The sequence below is a fragment of the Micropterus salmoides genome, unplaced genomic scaffold (assembly GCF_014851395.1).
Source record: "Micropterus salmoides isolate LMB-PRFRI ecotype aquatic unplaced genomic scaffold, ASM1485139v1 Ms_hic_scaffold_2, whole genome shotgun sequence".
NCBI classification, from domain to species: Eukaryota; Metazoa; Chordata; class Actinopteri; order Centrarchiformes; family Centrarchidae; genus Micropterus; species Micropterus salmoides.
Window position 1 is genome coordinate 46,052,197 of NW_024041150.1, and position 18,672 is coordinate 46,070,868.

At 44.5% G+C, this 18,672-nt stretch overlaps 1 protein-coding gene across 3 annotated transcripts; it reads right to left on the bottom strand.

Moving 5' to 3' along the window:
• Window positions 1-1,608: 1,608 nt before the first annotated feature.
• Window positions 1,609-12,231, bottom strand: eif4e2rs1 (eukaryotic translation initiation factor 4E family member 2 related sequence 1). 3 transcript variants are annotated; one of them, XM_038731542.1, is made up of 8 exons: window positions 12,131-12,229; window positions 12,040-12,094; window positions 9,558-9,648; window positions 8,233-8,367; window positions 7,303-7,407; window positions 6,736-6,888; window positions 6,424-6,560; window positions 1,634-1,780 (listed from the first exon to the last, which is right to left on the bottom strand). In XM_038731542.1, the coding sequence occupies exons 2-8, from the start codon at window positions 12,054-12,056 to the stop codon at window positions 1,741-1,743; spliced, it is 678 nt and encodes a 225-aa protein (XP_038587470.1). In that variant the 5' UTR covers window positions 12,057-12,094; window positions 12,131-12,229; the 3' UTR covers window positions 1,634-1,740. The 3 variants fall into 3 exon arrangements, with proteins under 3 accessions (XP_038587469.1, XP_038587470.1, XP_038587471.1); XM_038731543.1 differs by having other exon boundaries at window positions 12,040-12,085; window positions 12,131-12,224; XM_038731541.1 differs by having other exon boundaries at window positions 1,609-1,780; window positions 12,040-12,231.
• Between the last annotated feature and the right edge of the window lie 6,441 nt (window positions 12,232-18,672).

Sequence of the window (18,672 nt, forward strand, 5' to 3'; positions counted from 1 at the left end):
TGTGCATATCAACCCAAGATCAAAAGCAACAGACCTTGTGAAGATGCTGGCTGAAGCTGGTAAGAGTGTGTCATTATCCACAGTGAAACGAATACTGTACCGACAAGGCCACTCTGCCAGGAAGAAGCCATTGCTCCAAAAGAAACCAGATTACAGTTTGCAAGTGCACACAGGGACAAGGACCTTAATTTCCAGAGACATGTCCTTTGGCCTGATGAAACTAGAATCAAACGGTTTGGCCATAATGACCATTGTTACGTTTGGAGGACAAAGGGGGAAACTTGCAAGTCTGAGAACACCATCCCGACGGTGAAATACAGGGGTGGCAGCATCATGGTGTGGGGTTGTTTTGCTGCAGGAGGGACTGGTGCACTTCACAAAAATGATGGCATCATGAGGAAAGACCATTATGTGGGAAATACTGAAGCAACATCTCAAGACATCAGCCAGGAAGTTAAAGCTTGGGCGCAAATGGGTCTTCCAATTGGACAATGACCCGAAGCATACTGCCAAACTAGTTCCAAAGTGGCTTAAGGATAACAAAGTGGCCATCACAAAGCCCTGATCTCAATCCCACTGAAATGGGCAGAGCTGAAAAGGCATGTGCAAGCAAGGCGGCCTACAAACTCAGGACGAATGGGCCAAAATTCCTGCCAACTATTGTGAGAAGCTTGTGGAAGGATATCCAAAACGTTTGACCCAAGTCATCCAGTTTAAAGGCAATGGTACCAAATACTAATGAAATGTATGTAAACTTCTGACTTTGACCAAAGTAATCAAAAGATCCTTCTCTCATTATGGCATTCTGGCATTTAGCAAATATAAATTATTTTGGTAATCCTACTGGGCATAAAGCAGGAAAAGTGATTTCATGTCAGACAAAAAGCTTGCGAGTCTTTTTATCTAGTGTATGTTAACGTCTGGTTTCAATCCACATACACAAAAACAGTGTGGGACACCGTAGTTTTCTCTGGACCCCTGCCAAATCTAACACACCTGTCACTGTAAATTTGATGAAATAAAAGTGATATACAACAGTTATTACACAATCTTTCAAAATATACCAGGTGAATGTCCATATGTTCACTTACAGTATTTCTCTCCATACAACCACGTTCCAAATAACATAACGCCTCCAAAACGATGATTAAAACAGTCACGCTTGACAGGCTACAGCTTAAGAACAGAACATCCTACAGGGCTCTTTCTCTTCATATCGAAGAGACGATTCGATTGATATCCTGCATGCCTGTGTAGCTCCTATGGGTCGCCAGCAGAGGCCGATAAAGGCCGCCTCCGCCAAAGCAAACTCTTCTTCTCTACTTCAATCTGACAAGAGAAACGAAACTTATCAGCTCAGTAACCTCACCAAAGGTGGCGGCCCGCCAGACGTCTCCGTCGATACAAAGGACAACAGGAGAACAGCGAAAAGCAATACCGGGCAGGTCCAGTACCAAGAGGTTAAACCGGTTTAAACTGGTTTAAACTGGTGAAACCGGTTTAAACTGGTCAAACTTGGTATAAACTGATTTAAACTAGTTTAAACTGGTAGAACTGGTGAATTCAGTAATTAGCGTTAGAAAGAATAAAACAGTGAAACAGCTTCAGTCCAGTTCAGTCACTTTATTGGTCCCACACACACACACACACACACCCCCTCCACTGGCCAATGGCGGAGCAGAGGGTCCCGATGATGATCTGCGTCCTGATTTGACAGAAGGGAGGTCAGCTGACATGTCTTCAAAGTGAAATCTTTGTGTTCCTGAAGCTCGAGTTGTCCCTGAAACACACAGTCAGCACGTTAGTAGCAGAGAAACAGCTCCTCGCCAAAGCTCAGCTAGCGGCGCGTTTCCACGGCTCGACCTCCGAACGCATGTTTCTAACGCACCTTCAAACTACACAGAGTACTGGTGTGTACCGTTACTCACTCCTCTTAGTGAAACCACACAGAGTACTGGTGTGTACTGTTACTCACTCCTCTTAGTGAAACTACACAGAGTACTGGTGTGTACTGTTACTCACTCCTCTTAGTGAAACTACACAGAGTACTGGTGTGTACCGTTACTCACTCCTCTTAGTGAAACTACACAGAGTACTGGTGTGTACTGTTACTCACTCCTCTTAGTGAAACTACACAGAGTACTGGTGTGTACCGTTACTCACTCCTCTTAGTGAAACTACACAGAGTACTGGTGTGTACCGTTACTCACTCCTCTTAGTGAAACTACACAGAGTACTGGTGTGTACCGTTACTCACTCCTCTTAGTGAAACCACACAGAGTACTGGTGTGTACTGTTATGTAGTGGCAGTATTAGTACCTGAGGCTGTCGTTGTGGGTCTTGTACTCCATGATGGTGTATTACAGTAGTACTACAGTAGTGGCAGTATTAGTACCTGAGGCTGTCGTTGTGGGTCTTGTACTCCACGACGGTGTATTACAGTAGTACTACAGTAGTGGCAGTATTAGTACCTGAGGCTGTCGTTGTGGGTCTTGTACTCCATGATGGTGTATTACAGTAGTACTACAGTAGTGGCAGTATTAGTACCTGAGGCTGTCGTTGTGGGTCTTGTACTCCATGACGGTGTATTACAGTAGTACTACAGTAGTGGCAGTATTAGTACCTGAGGCTGTCGTTGTGGGTCTTGTACTCCATGATGGTGTATTACACTAGTACTACAGTAGTGGCAGTATTAGTACCTGAGGCTGTCGTTGTGGGTCTTGTACTCCATGATGGTGTATTACACTAGTACTACAGTAGTGGCAGTATTAGTACCTGAGGCTGTCGTTGTGGGTCTCGTACTCCATGATGGTGTATTACAGTAGTACTACAGTAGTGGCAGTATTAGTACCTGAGGCTGTCGTTGTGGGTCTTGTACTCCATGACGGTGTATTACAGTAGTACTACAGTAGTGGCAGTATTAGTACCTGAGGCTGTCGTTGTGGGTCTTGTACTCCATGACGGTGTATTACAGTAGTACTACAGTAGTGGCAGTATTAGTACCTGAGGCTGTCGTTGTGGGTCTTGTACTCCATGACGGTGTATTACACTAGTACTACAGTAGTGGCAGTATTAGTACCTGAGGCTGTCGTTGTGGGTCTTGTACTCCATGACGGTGTATTACAGTAGTACTACAGTAGTGGCAGTATTAGTACCTGAGGCTGTCGTTGTGGGTCTTGTACTCCATGACGGTGTATTACAGTAGTACTACAGTAGTGGCAGTATTAGTACCTGAGGCTGTCGTTGTGGGTCTTGTACTCCATGATGGTGTATTACAGTAGTACTACAGTAGTGGCAGTATTAGTACCTGAGGCTGTCGTTGTGGGTCTTGTACTCCATGACGGTGTATTACAGTAGTACTACAGTAGTGGCAGTATTAGTACCTGAGGCTGTCGTTGTGGGTCTTGTACTCCATGATGGTGTATTACAGTAGTACTACAGTAGTGGCAGTATTAGTACCTGAGGCTGTCGTTGTGGGTCTTGTACTCCATGATGGTGTATTACAGTAGTACTACAGTAGTGGCAGTATTAGTACCTGAGGCTGTCGTTGTGGGTCTTGTACTCCATGATGGTGTATTACAGTAGTACTACAGTAGTGGCAGTATTAGTACCTGAGGCTGTCGTTGTGGGTCTTGTACTCCATGATGGTGTATTACAGTAGTACTACAGTAGTGGCAGTATTAGTACCTGAGGCTGTCGTTGTGGGTCTTGTACTCCATGATGGTGTATTACAGTAGTACTACAGTAGTGGCAGTATTAGTACCTGAGGCTGTCGTTGTGGGTCTTGTACTCCATGATGGTGTATTACAGTAGTACTACAGTAGTGGCAGTATTAGTACCTGAGGCTGTCGTTGTGGGTCTTGTACTCCATGATGGTGTATTACAGTAGTACTACAGTAGTGGCAGTATTAGTACCTGAGGCTGTCGTTGTGGGTCTTGTACTCCATGATGGTGTATTACAGTAGTACTACAGTAGTGGCAGTATTAGTACCTGAGGCTGTCGTTGTGGGTCTTGTACTCCATGATGGTGTATTACAGTAGTACTACAGTAGTGGCAGTATTAGTACCTGAGGCTGTCGTTGTGGGTCTTGTACTCCATGATGGTGTATTACAGTAGTACTACAGTAGTGGCAGTATTAGTACCTGAGGCTGTCGTTGTGGGTCTTGTACTCCATGATGGTGTATTACAGTAGTACTACAGTAGTGGCAGTATTAGTACCTGAGGCTGTCGTTGTGGGTCTTGTACTCCATGATGGTGTATTACACTAGTACTACAGTAGTGGCAGTATTAGTACCTGAGGCTGTCGTTGTGGGTCTTGTACTCCATGACGGTGTATTACAGTAGTACTACAGTAGTGGCAGTATTAGTACCTGAGGCTGTCGTTGTGGGTCTTGTACTCCATGATGGTGTATTACAGTAGTACTACAGTAGTGGCAGTATTAGTACCTGAGGCTGTCGTTGTGGGTCTTGTACTCCATGATGGTGTATTACAGTAGTACTACAGTAGTGGCAGTATTAGTACCTGAGGCTGTCGTTGTGGGTCTTGTACTCCATGATGGTGTATTACAGTAGTACTACAGTAGTGGCAGTATTAGTACCTGAGGCTGTCGTTGTGGGTCTTGTACTCCATGATGGTGTATTACAGTAGTACTACAGTAGTGGCAGTATTAGTACCTGAGGCTGTCGTTGTGGGTCTCGTACTCCATGATGGTGTATTACAGTAGTACTACAGTAGTGGCAGTATTAGTACCTGAGGCTGTCGTTGTGGGTCTTGTACTCCATGACGGTGTATTACAGTAGTACTACAGTAGTGGCAGTATTAGTACCTGAGGCTGTCGTTGTGGGTCTTGTACTCCATGATGGTGTATTACAGTAGTACTACAGTAGTGGCAGTATTAGTACCTGAGGCTGTCGTTGTGGGTCTTGTACTCCATGATGGTGTATTACAGTAGTACTACAGTAGTGGCAGTATTAGTACCTGAGGCTGTCGTTGTGGGTCTTGTACTCCATGATGGTGTATTACAGTAGTACTACAGTAGTGGCAGTATTAGTACCTGAGGCTGTCGTTGTGGGTCTTGTACTCCATGATGGTGTATTACAGTAGTACTACAGTAGTGGCAGTATTAGTACCTGAGGCTGTCGTCGTGGGTCTCGTACTCCATGATGGTGTATTACAGTAGTACTACAGTAGTGGCAGTATTAGTACCTGAGGCTGTCGTTGTGGGTCTTGTACTCCATGATGGTGTATTACAGTAGTACTACAGTAGTGGCAGTATTAGTACCTGAGGCTGTCGTTGTGGGTCTTGTACTCCATGATGGTGTATTACAGTAGTACTACAGTAGTGGCAGTATTAGTACCTGAGGCTGTCGTTGTGGGTCTTGTACTCCATGATGGTGTATTACAGTAGTACTACAGTAGTGGCAGTATTAGTACCTGAGGCTGTCGTTGTGGGTCTTGTACTCCATGATGGTGTATTACAGTAGTACTACAGTAGTGGCAGTATTAGTACCTGAGGCTGTCGTTGTGGGTCTTGTACTCCATGATGGTGTATTACAGTAGTACTACAGTAGTGGCAGTATTAGTACCTGAGGCTGTCGTTGTGGGTCTTGTACTCCATGATGGTGTATTACAGTAGTACTACAGTAGTGGCAGTATTAGTACCTGAGGCTGTCGTTGTGGGTCTTGTACTCCATGATGGTGTATTACAGTAGTACTACAGTAGTGGCAGTATTAGTACCTGAGGCTGTCGTTGTGGGTCTTGTACTCCATGATGGTGTATTACAGTAGTACTACAGTAGTGGCAGTATTAGTACCTGAGGCTGTCGTTGTGGGTCTTGTACTCCATGACGGTGTATTACAGTAGTACTACAGTAGTGGCAGTATTAGTACCTGAGGCTGTCGTTGTGGGTCTTGTACTCCATGATGGTGTATTACAGTAGTACTACAGTAGTGGCAGTATTAGTACCTGAGGCTGTCGTTGTGGGTCTTGTACTCCATGATGGTGTATTACAGTAGTACTACAGTAGTGGCAGTATTAGTACCTGAGGCTGTCGTTGTGGGTCTTGTACTCCATGATGGTGTATTACAGTAGTACTACAGTAGTGGCAGTATTAGTACCTGAGGCTGTCGTTGTGGGTCTTGTACTCCATGATGGTGTATTACAGTAGTACTACAGTAGTGGCAGTATTAGTACCTGAGGCTGTCGTTGTGGGTCTTGTACTCCATGATGGTGTATTACAGTAGTACTACAGTAGTGGCAGTATTAGTACCTGAGGCTGTCGTTGTGGGTCTTGTACTCCATGATGGTGTATTACAGTAGTACTACAGTAGTGGCAGTATTAGTACCTGAGGCTGTCGTTGTGGGTCTTGTACTCCATGATGGTGTATTACAGTAGTACTACAGTAGTGGCAGTATTAGTACCTGAGGCTGTCGTTGTGGGTCTTGTACTCCATGATGGTGTTGGTTGGAAGGTTCAGCACTCGTCTTAAAGTGTCTCTGATTCTGGAGGTCGTCGTTTGGTCGTTAGATGTTCTGTTCCAGATGGACAAGATGTCCTCCTGACAGGGAGACAGGTAGAGACAGACAGGTTCTCGGGGTTACTCAGTTTATATTACCTAAGTCCTGATCCGGATCTGAGGCCTATCAGGTCCAGGTCAGACTGTAAATCATAAATCCTGTCTGTCCCTGCTGAATTAAACCGTCTCTACTGTAGTAGTAGTACTATACTAGTACCTGGAAGCGTATGGAGACCACGGCTCCACAGATCTCTTCTCCCACCATGAACTGCTCTCCCACCATGGCCAGTATAATGTTCTCCCAGAATCGGCTGGCCAAACCTTTCCGAAGACGGATGATCCACTTCCCCCCATTGCGGTTAGAGTCATCCTGGGGGGGAGATGGGTGAGACAGACACAACACGGTTATAAAGGCTCGTCACCGACGCCCCCCCCAAGCTTATGAAGGCCCGTCACCGACGCCCCCCCCCCCCCAAGCTTATGAAGGCCCGTCACTGACGCCCCCCAGGTTGTGCAGGCCCGTCACTGACGCCCCCCAAGTTGTGCAGGCCCGTCACCGACGCCCCCCCCCCCCCCAAGCTTATGAAGGCCCGTCACTGACGCCCCCCAAGTTGTGCAGGCCCGTCATTGACACCCCAAGACAATCATGTCAAAATGACATGACAAATCTATGTTTAAATTAGGTACCGACTAATTTAATTAGGGTCGGGTTTAGGATCAGCGTGATTCATGTGGGTGACCTGTCCAGGTAAATCCCTGCATAGTACAGTTAGTGTGTGGTTACCTCCCACATGGGTTTTATGCCCTCCTTGAACAGGTGGAAGTCACTGTGTCCACTCAGATCACCTGGTCTGACCAGGTGACTGTACAACCTCCAGAACTGCTCCACCTGAAGACACACACAAACACATATACCTCAATTATTGATGAACCTGATGATCGATCAGTAAACGGGCATAGAAACATTTTCAAGTTAAAAGACCGTGTCAAGGATTGAGTTTCCTGCCACCTGTCCTCCTGAACTCTGAATGTTGTTTTGTGTTTGGAATGGTCTAGATGTCACCTGGAAACTCACCTGAACAAATGGCTTCCTGAGTTCTTAGTGAACTAACGAGTGACTTCCCAAGTCCACCAGTCCAACCAGAGAGAAGTCCCAGCTGATTTGACTGTAGTGGTGAGTGTTTCTGTTCTAACGTTTAAAGCGTTACCTGAAATGATTTGCTCACATGTGAATCTATAACAAAAACCAGGGGGCGGAGTCTCACAGGTATCACCTGGCGACAGGTAACATGGTGCCTGTTAGCAGATAGATCCTGTCGACCGGATTGTGAGCTGGGACACTTTATGGACTTCAAACTGAGACTTTTGCTGAATAAATTTATAAATAAAAAAATAAGACACTAAATGCAGTTTCTGTTCCACTAGGACTCTTTTATTCTTTGGAAGACACTGACACCGAAAACTGAGGGTCTCTACTCTCTAACGGCCCCCGGCACGAGTCTTTGGCCCTTACTATAATGTCCTTACTTACATTACTAACATACAAACCAACTCAACATAAGAAGGAAAATTACACACACGTTTAAATGTCTTACTCGTTAACTTCTGACCTTTATGACCATAATTACTACGTCCTTTTGGAAACGGATTTATAAACACAATAAAGACTTCTACGCCTTATAACCAGTGTGTTACAGCGTGTTACTGCATTTACCGAAGCCACGCTGCCGATCTGTCGAATGTTTTGTTCGTAACTCTGAGAACTTGCGGGACGACTCGGAGTTCTTCTGCTGTACCAGAAGGTGTAGTTATACTGGAGGGGGTGTTCACCTACACCTGGAGACACCATCTGTGGAGAGACAGAAAGACGGGTTAACGTTCCCCTGAACACGCCGTCTGCGAGACAGACGGGCTAACGTTCCCCTGAACACACCATCTGTGGAGAGACAGAAAGACGGGTTAACGTTCCCCTGAACACGCCGTCTGCGAGACAGACGGGCTAACGTTCCCCTGAACACGCCGTCTGAGCGACAGACGGGCTAACGTTCCCCTGAACACACCATCTGTGGAGAGACAGAAAGACGGGTAAACGTTCCCCTCAACACGCCGTCTGCTGGACAGACAGGTTAACGTTCCCCTCAACACGCCGTCTGCTGGACAGACGGGCTAACGTTCCCCTGAACACGCAGTCTGCTGGACAGACGGGCTAACGTTCACCTGAACACGCCGTCTGCGGGACAGACGGGCTAACGTTCCCCTGAACACGCCGTCTGCTGGACAGACGGGCTAACGTTCCCCTGAACACGCCGTCTGCTGGACAGACGGGCTAACGTTCACCTCAACACGCCGTCTGCTGGACAGACGGGCTAACGTTCCCCTCAACACGCCGTCTGCTGGACAGACGGGCTAACGTTCCCCTCAACACGCCGTCTGCTGGACAGACGGGCTAACGTTCCCCTCAACACGCCGTCTGCGGGACAGACGGGCTAACGTTCCCCTCAACACGCCGTCTGCGGGACAGACGGGCTAACGTTCCCCTCAACACGCCGTCTGCTGGACAGACGGGCTAACGTTCCCCTCAACACGCCGTCTGCGGGACAGACGGGCTAACGTTCCCCTCAACACGCCGTCTGCTGGACAGACGGGCTAACGTTCCCCTGAACACGCCGTCTGCTGGACAGACGGGCTAACGTTCCCCTGAACACGCCGTCTGCGGGACAGACGGGCTAACGTTCCCCTCAACACGCCGTCTGCTGGACAGACGGGCTAACGTTCCCCTGAACACGCCGTCTGCTGGACAGACGGGCTAACGTTCCCCTGAACACGCCGTCTGCGGGACAGACGGGCTAACGTTCCCCTCAACACGCCGTCTGCTGGACAGACGGGCTAACGTTCCCCTGAACACGCCGTCTGCTGGACAGACGGGCTAACGTTCCCCTGAACACGCCGTCTGCTGGACAGACGGGCTAACGTTCCCCTGAACACGCCGTCTGCGGGACAGACGGGCTAACGTTCACCTGTTTGTTGTTGGTTGTTTACCTTGCGTCGATTGTTGTTGTTGTTGTTGTTGGTCCCGTCACTGTTGTCATGGTGACACTCTGACTCTTCCTCGACCTCTTCTTCTATTGTCCTAAAACACAAACAGGAAGCACCCCAGTTAGCATTGCCTGCTAGCTAGCTGCTAACATGCTAATGTTTCTGAGTTCCTGAGTACGAATATCAGACACGTTACTCTGTGTACTCCTGTCACAGTACTACACTTTATTTGTACTACTTCACCCGAGTACAAATATCAGACACGTTACTCTGTGTACTCCTGTCACAGTACTACACTTTATTTGTACTACTTCACCTGAGTACAAATATCAGACACGTTACTCTGTGTACTCCTGTCACAGTACTACACTTTATATTACTTCACCTGAGTACAAATATCAGACACGTTACTCTGTGTACTCCTGTCACAGTACTACACTTTATATTACTTCACCTGAGTACAAATATCAGACACGTTACTCTGTGTACTCCTGTCACAGTACTACACTTTATATTACTTCACCTGAGTACAAATATCAGACACGTTACTCTGTGTACTCCTGTGACAGTACTACACTTTATTTGTACTACTTCACCTGAGTACAAATATCAGACACGTTACTCTGTGTACTCCGGTCACAGTACTACACTTTATATTACTTCACCTGAGTACAAATATCAGACACGTTACTCTGTGTACTCCTGTCACAGTACTACACTTTATATTACTTCACCTGAGTACAAATATCAGACACGTTACTCTGTGTACTCCTGTCACAGTACTACACTTTATATTACTTCACCTGAGTACAAATATCAGACACGTTACTCTGTGTACTCCTGTCACAGTACTACACTTTATATTACTTCATCTGAGTACAAATATCAGACACGTTACTCTGTGTACTCCTGTCACAGTACTACACTTTATATTACTTCACCTGAGTACAAATATCAGACACGTTACTCTGTGTACTCCTGTGACAGTACTACACTTTATTTGTACTACTTCACCTGAGTACAAATATCAGACACGTTACTCTGTGTACTCCGGTCACAGTACTACACTTTATATTACTTCACCTGAGTACAAATATCAGACACGTTACTCTGTGTACTCCTGTCACAGTACTACACTTTATATTACTTCACCTGAGTACAAATATCAGACACGTTACTCTGTGTACTCCTGTCACAGTACTACACTTTATATTACTTCACCTGAGTACAAATATCAGACACGTTACTCTGTGTACTCCTGTCACAGTACTACACTTTATATTACTTCACCTGAGTACAAATATCAGACACGTTACTCTGTGTACTCCTGTCACAGTACTACACTTTATATTACTTCACCTGAGTACAAATATCAGACACGTTACTCTGTGTACTCCTGTGACAGTACTACACTTTATTTGTACTACTTCACCTGAGTACAAATATCAGACACGTTACTCTGTGTACTCCTGTCACAGTACTACACTTTATATTACTTCACCTGAGTACAAATATCAGACACGTTACTCTGTGTACTCCTGTCACAGTACTACACTTTATATTACTTCACCTGAGTACAAATATCAGACACGTTACTCTGTGTACTCCTGTCACAGTACTACACTTTATATTACTTCACCTGAGTACAAATATCAGACACGTTACTCTGTGTACTCCTGTGACAGTACTACACTTTATATTACTTCACCTGAGTACAAATATCAGACACGTTACTCTGTGTACTCCTGTCACAGTACTACACTTTATATTACTTCACCTGAGTACAAATATCAGACACGTTACTCTGTGTACTCCTGTGACAGTACTACACTTTATTTGTACTACTTCACCTGAGTACAAATATCAGACACGTTACTCTGTGTACTCCTGTCACAGTACTACACTTTATATTACTTCACCTGAGTACAAATATCAGACACGTTACTCTGTGTACTCCTGTCACAGTACTACACTTCATATTACTTCACCTGAGTACAAATATCAGACACGTTACTCTGTGTACTCCTGTCACAGTACTACACTTTATTTGTACTACTTCACCTGAGTACAAATATCAGACACGTTACTCTGTGTACTCCTGTCACAGTACTACACTTTACTTCACAGTAATTTTATCTCATTAATCAGCAGCATTAAGTTATTTACTGATAGCTAACGAAGCAAACGAAGCTAACGACGCTAACAGCTAACGAAGCAAACGAAGCTAACAGCTAACGACGCTAACAGCTAACGAAGCAAACGAAGCTAACGAAGCTAACAGCTAACGACGCTAACAGCTAACGAAGCTAACAGCTAACGAAGCTAACAGCTAACGGAGCTAACAGCTAACGGAGCTAACAGCTAACGAAGCTAACAGCTAACTGTGCGGACCTACGTGCTGTTTGCTCTGTTAGCTGTTAGCTGTTAGCTCCGTTAGCTCCTTTAACAGTGTGTGTGTTTCCGGGCTGTTAGCAGGGCCTCTTACCGCTCCAGCTGGTTCATCCCTGCTGCTCCTGCTGCTCCTGCTGCTCCTGCTGCTCCTGCTGCTCCTGCTGCTCCTGCTGCTCCTGCTGCTCCAGACTCTGTGTCCGTCACTTTATTGACTTATTTATTTACTAATATTTCCTCTCCTGCCTCACGAGGCTCCGCTGCCGCTGCTTCTCTCGATCAGGTGCTGTCACTGCGCATGTGCGGCAGGAAACCTTTTGAAGGTGCCCAGCGCCACCTGCTGTACGGGAGCATGTAGCAGAAACCATGTTTGTTGGGCATAACAACAAAAAACATATACAGCCTATATATATATATATATATATATATATATATTAGATGCTGTTGTGGTGGGAAAAGTGTGTTTGAATAAACAAATCAGGCAAACACTTGTCTTTCTGTGAATTTTATTCAAGTCTTCTGCAGAAGGACTCACAGCAACACACATAGTGTGCTCGAATAAGTGAGGAGAGCCTGTTATTTATCCAGTTTTAGGTCAATCATATCGTCCCACAGAGACACGTGAAGTCTGGATAACACAGAACGGAGAGATTTGACTGTTTACACAGATTCAGAGCCACATCACTCATGAGTCCAGGGTTAATAATAATAATAATAATAAATTTTATTTATAATGCACTTTACATTTCAGGGAAATCTCAAAGTGCTACAGCAACAAGGGGTTAAAACAGTTCCAGAAAATAACAATCGCAATAAAACACCATAACAAAAGATTTAAAACCATGACTGTTAAAAGGCCTTTTGAAATAGAAAAGTCTTTAGGCCCTTCTTAAAAACCTCCAGAGTTTGTGGGGCCCTTAGGGGCTCTGGGAGGGCATTCCAGAGCCGTGGGGCGACTGCCTGGAAGGCCCTGTCTCCCATGGTGGAGAGTTTAGTCCTTGGTTGGTGCAGGCAGTGGGTAGAAGTGGAGGAGCGGAGGTTTCTTAAGGTGGTGAGTGGGGTGAGGAGTTCACTGGTTACATGCAATATGTTGATATATGTAAGATGTAAGTTGATATATGTTAATATGAAAGGTGATTAAGTAAGAATGTAACAATGTGAGAATATAAGAAATAAATAAAATGTAAAAAAAAATACTGAATGTGAATGATTCAACAACCAGAAAATAATCTCAGAAATAATTCAGATTCAACTTCACTTTCTTCCCCTCTGAAAGGTGGGACCCACTCTATTGAATCAGTTAGTAGTTGCATGTACTGACCCATAGATGATTTAATTGCTGTGGCGATCACAGATCTATCACAAGGGATCACACAGCGTGTCAAGAATGATGAACAGTGGGGTCAACATTTTAAACAGCACATTCTTCCTTCCGGAAGAGTCCTGACTCTTCTTCTCGTGCTGTAGATCATCCAGGTGGGAGACGACATGAGTCATATTGTCCGAGACATCTGGGATGTAAATTATGGTGTCTGTCAGGTTCAGCGGGGCCATGTACGGCTGCTCCGGCCTGGATCTTTTCTTCAGTCAGGTCCGGTCTGAACTAGGATATTTTGTTGGGTCAGATGTACGACCAGGCTGGGCCAGTTAAGCCTGGTCCCCACCTTCACCAGTTTAATAAACTTACTTCTATTATAGTCAAAAACTTCTCTGGAGCCGGAGTTGGTGCAAAAGAGTTTATTCCAAATCAGGACAGATAAACCCGTCCAACATCCCAGCAGGTCGGAGGATGAAGTCCATCCTGTGGTCTGCAGACATTCTTATATACAGTGGGGGAAAAAAGTATTTGACCCCTTGCTGATTTTGCAGGTTTGCCCACTTACAAAGAATGCAACGATCTATAATTTTAATTATATGTACATTCTAACAGTGAAAGACAGAATCCCAAAGAAAATTCCAGAAAATCACATCATATGAATTTATAAAAATTGATAACCATCTGATGAGGAAAAACAAGTATTTGACCCCCTGGACAAACAGCATGTTAATATTTTGTAGAAAAGCCATTATTGGCCAGCACAGATGTCAAACGGTTTTTATAGTTGGTGACAAGGTTTGTGCACATTTCGGCAGGGATGTTGGCCCACTCCTCCCTGCAGACAGCCTCCAAATCATTCAGGTTCCGAGGTTGTCGCCTGGCAACTCGAATTTTAAGCTCCCTCCAAAGATTTTCAATTGGATTCAGGTCTGGAGACTGGCTAGGCCACTCCAGAACCTTGATGTGCTTCTTCTTCAGCCACTCTTTTGTTGCTTTGGCGGTGTGCTTAGGGCCGTTGTCGTGCTGAAACACCCATCCTCGACCCATCTTCAGCTCTCTCACTGAGGGAAGGAGATGTTGGTCCAGAATTCCACGATACATGGCCCCGTCCATCCTCCCCTCAATACGATGGAGTTGTCCCGTCCCCTTGGCTGAAAAGCACCCCCAAAGCATGATGTTGCCACCACCATGCTTGACGGTGGGGATGGTGTTCTTTGGGTTGTACTCGGTGTTCTTTGCCCTCCAAACACGACGAGTTGAGTTGAGGCCAAAAAGTTCTATTTTGGTCTCATCTGACCACATCACCTTCTTCCAGGCCTCTTCTGAGTCGTCCAGGTGGTGAATGGCGAACTTCATGCGGGCCTGTACATGTTTCTTCTTGAGCAGGGGGACCTTGCGTGCGCTGCAGGATCTTTTATAGTCTTTTATACAGGTAACGAGGTGAGGCAGGTGTATTTGATGTAGATAATTGGTTGGGATTGGGCTGTGTCTTAAAGAAAGACTAACTGGCTTGTAGGAGCCAGAATACTTGCTGTTTGGTAGGGGGTCATATATTTGTTTTTCCTCATCAGATGGTTATCAATTTTTATAAATTCATATGATGTGATTTTCTGGAATTTTCTTTGGGATTCTGTCTTTCACTGTTAGAATGTACATATGATTAAAATTATAGATTGTTGCATTCTTTGTAAGTGGGCAAACCTGCAAAATCAGCAAGGGGTCAAATACTTATTTCCCCCACTGTATATCTCTTCTGGGCTGGTTTGCCCCTCCTCTCCTCATGGTGAACTTCTTTTCCTCTGTTCCCCAGCTGTCAGTTATTACTGCATTGTTGACTTTCTACATCTTTATACTACTGGATAAGAAGTTCATCATTTTACATTTCAACTTCAGTCTCACACGTTTTTTTAAAGGTTACGCCTCCTTAATTTGACACACAATCGTATTTCTTAAGCAATTAATTTAAGAATAACATAAGTAAAGTTGCATTTTTCATTAATGCTTGGTTTCTTACAGCATTCTTGATGTTATGCTGGCTGCTTTCTGCTTATCATCTTTTTGAGTCAGATGGTTTTTTGGTCATCCTCTGTCGTGTTTTTATCAAGCGTCCGATGGTTTTTTGGTCATCCTATGTCGTGTTTTTATCAAGCGTCCGATGGTTTTTTAGTCATCCTCTGTCGTGTTTTTATCAAGCGTCCGATGGTTTTTTAGTCATCCTCTGTCGTGTTTTTATCAAGCGTCCGATGGTTTTTTGGTCATCCTCTGCCGTGTTTTTATCAAGCGTCCGATGGTTTTTTAGTCATCCTCTGTCGTGTTTTTATCAAGAGTCCGATGTTTTTTTAGTCATCGTCTGTTGTGTTTTTATCAAGAGTCCGATGGTTTTTTGGTCATCCTCTGTCGTGTTTTTATCAAGCGTCCGATGGTTTTTTGGTCATCCTCTGTCGTGTTTTTATCAAGCGTCCGATGGTTTTTTGGTCATCCTCTGTCGTGTTTTTATCAAGCGTCCGATGGTTTTTTGGTCATCCTCTGTCGTGTTTTTATCAAGCGTCCGATGGTTTTTTGGTCATCCTCTGTCGTGTTTTTATCAAGCATCCGATGGTTTTTTGGTCATCCTCTGTCGTGTTTTTATCAAGAGTCCGATGGTTTTTTGGTCATCCTATGTCGTGTTTTTATCAAGAGTCCGATGGTTTTTTGGTCATCGTCTGTTGTGTTTTTATCAAGCGTCCGATGGTTTTTTGGTCATCCTCTGTCGTGTTTTTATCAAGAGTCCGATGGTTTTTTGGTCATCCTCTGTCGTGTTTTTATCAAGCGTCCGATGGTTTTTTGGTCATCCTCTGTCGTGTTTTTATCAAGCGTCCGATGGTTTTTTGGTCATCCTCTGTCGTGTTTTTATCAAGAGTCCGATGGTTTTTTGGTCATCCTCTGTCGTGTTTTTATCAAGCGTCCGATGGTTTTTTGGTCATCCTCTGTCGTGTTTTTATCAAGAGTCCGATGGTTTTTTGGTCATCCTCTGTCGTGTTTTTATCGAGCGTCCGATGGTTTTTTAGTCATCCTCTGTCGTGTTTTTATCAAGACTCCGATGGTTTTTTGGTCATCCTCTGTCGTGTTTTTATCAAGCGTCCGATGGTTTTTTGGTCATCCTCTGCCGTGTTTTTATCAAGCGTCCGATGGTTTTTTGGTCATCCTCTGTCGTGTTTTTATCAAGAGTCCGATGGTTTTTTGGTCATCGTCTGTTGTGTTTTTATCAAGCGTCCGATGGTTTTTTGGTCATCCTCTGTCGTGTTTTTATCAAGCGTCCGATGTTTTTTTGGTCATCCTCTGTCGTGTTTTTATCAAGCGTCCGATGGTTTTTTGGTCATCCTCTGTCATGTTTTTATCAAGCGTCCGATGGTTTTTTGGTCATCCTCTGTCGTGTTTTTATCAAGAGTCCGATGGTTTTTTGGTCATCGTCTGTTGTGTTTTTATCAAGCGTCCGATGGTTTTTTGGTCATCCTCTGTCGTGTTTTTATCAAGCGTCCGATGGTTTTTTGGTCATCCTCTGTCGTGTTTTTATCAAACGTCCGATGGTTTTTTGGTCATCCTCTGTCGTGTTTTTATCAAGAGTCCGATGGTTTTTTGGTCATCCTATGTCGTGTTTTTATCAAGAGTCCGATGGTTTTTTGGTCATCGTCTGTTGTGTTTTTATCAAGCGTCCGATGGTTTTTTGGTCATCCTCTGTCGTGTTTTTATCAAGAGTCCGATGGTTTTTTGGTCATCGTCTGTTGTGTTTTTATCAAGCGTCCGATGGTTTTTTTGGTCATCCTCTGTCGTGTTTTTATCAAGCGTCCGATGGTTTTTTGGTCATCCTCTGTCGTGTTTTTATCAAGCGTCCGATGGTTTTTTGGTCATCCTCTGTCGTGTTTTTATCAAGAGTCCGATGGTTTTTTGGTCATCCTCTGTCGTGTTTTTATCAAGCGTCTGATGGTTTTTTGGTCATCCTCTGTCGTGTTTTTATCAAGCGTCCGATGGTTTTTTGGTCATCCTCTGTTGTGTTTTTATCAAGAGTCCGATGGTTTTTTGGTCATCCTCTGTCGTGTTTTTATCAAGAGTCCGATGGTTTTTTAGTCATCCTCTGTCGTGTTTTTATCAAGCGTCCGATGGTTTTTTGGTCATCCTCTGCCGTGTTTTTATCAAGCGTCCGATGGTTTTTTGGTCATCCTCTGTCGTGTTTTTATCAAGAGTCCGATGGTTTTTTGGTCATCCTCTGTCGTGTTTTTATCAAGCGTTCGATGGTTTTTTAGTCATCGTCTGTTGTGTTTTTATCAAGCGTCCGATGGTTTTTTGGTCATCGTCTGTTGTGTTTTTATCAAGCGTCCGATGGTTTTTTGGTCATCCTCTGTCGTGTTTTTATCAAGAGTCCGATGGTTTTTTGGTCATCCTCTGTCGTGTTTTTATCAAGAGTCCGATGGTTTTTTAGTCATCCTCTGTCGTGTTTTTATCAAGAGTCCGATGGTTTTTTGGTCATCCTCTGTCGTGTTTTTATCAAGAGTCCGATGGTTTTTTAGTCATCCTCTGTCGTGTTTTTATCAAGAGTCCGATGGTTTTTTGGTCATCCTCTGTCGTGTTTTTATCAAGCGTCCGATGGTTTTTTAGTCATCGTCTGTTGTGTTTTTATCAAGCATCCGATGGTTTTTTGGTCATCCTCTGTCGTGTTTTTATCAAGCGTCCGATGGTTTTTTGGTCATCCTCTGTCGTGTTTTTATCAAGAGTCCGATGGTTTTTTGGTCATCCTCTGTCGTGTTTTTATCAAGCGTTCGATGGTTTTTTAGTCATCGTCTGTTGTGTTTTTATCAAGCGTCCGATGGTTTTTTGGTCATCGTCTGTTGTGTTTTTATCAAGCGTCCGATGGTTTTTTGGTCATCCTCTGTCGTGTTTTTATCAAGAGTCCGATGGTTTTTTGGTCATCCTCTGTCGTGTTTTTATCAAGAGTCCGATGGTTTTTTAGTCATCCTCTGTCGTGTTTTTATCAAGAGTCCGATGGTTTTTTGGTCATCCTATGTCGTGTTTTTATCAAGAGTCCGATGGTTTTTTGGTCATCGTCTGTTGTGTTTTTATCAAGCGTCCGATGGTTTTTTGGTCATCCTCTGTCGTGTTTTTATCAAGAGTCCGATGGTTTTTTGGTAATCCTCTGTCGTGTTTTTATCAAGCGTCCGATGGTTTTTTGGTCATCCTCTGTCGTGTTTTTATCAAGCGTCCGATGGTTTTTTGGTCATCCTCTGTCGTGTTTTTATCAAGAGTCCGATGGTTTTTTGGTCATCCTCTGTCGTGTTTTTATCAAGCGTCCGATGGTTTTTGGTCATCCTCTGTCGTGTTTTTATCAAGAGTCCGATGGTTTTTTGGTCATCCTCTGTCGTGTTTTTATCGAGCGTCCGA

Bases quoted from the DNA above. Each gene is read 5' to 3' on its own strand.
- eif4e2rs1 (XM_038731541.1), bottom strand. The intron at 6,889-7,302 runs GTAACCACACAC...TCTCCCCCCCAG, and splicing joins GCATAAAACCCATGTGGGAG to GATGACTCTAACCGCAATGG. The intron at 1,781-6,423 runs GTACTAATACTG...TGTGTGTTTCAG, and splicing joins ACCCACAACGACAGCCTCAG to GGACAACTCGAGCTTCAGGA.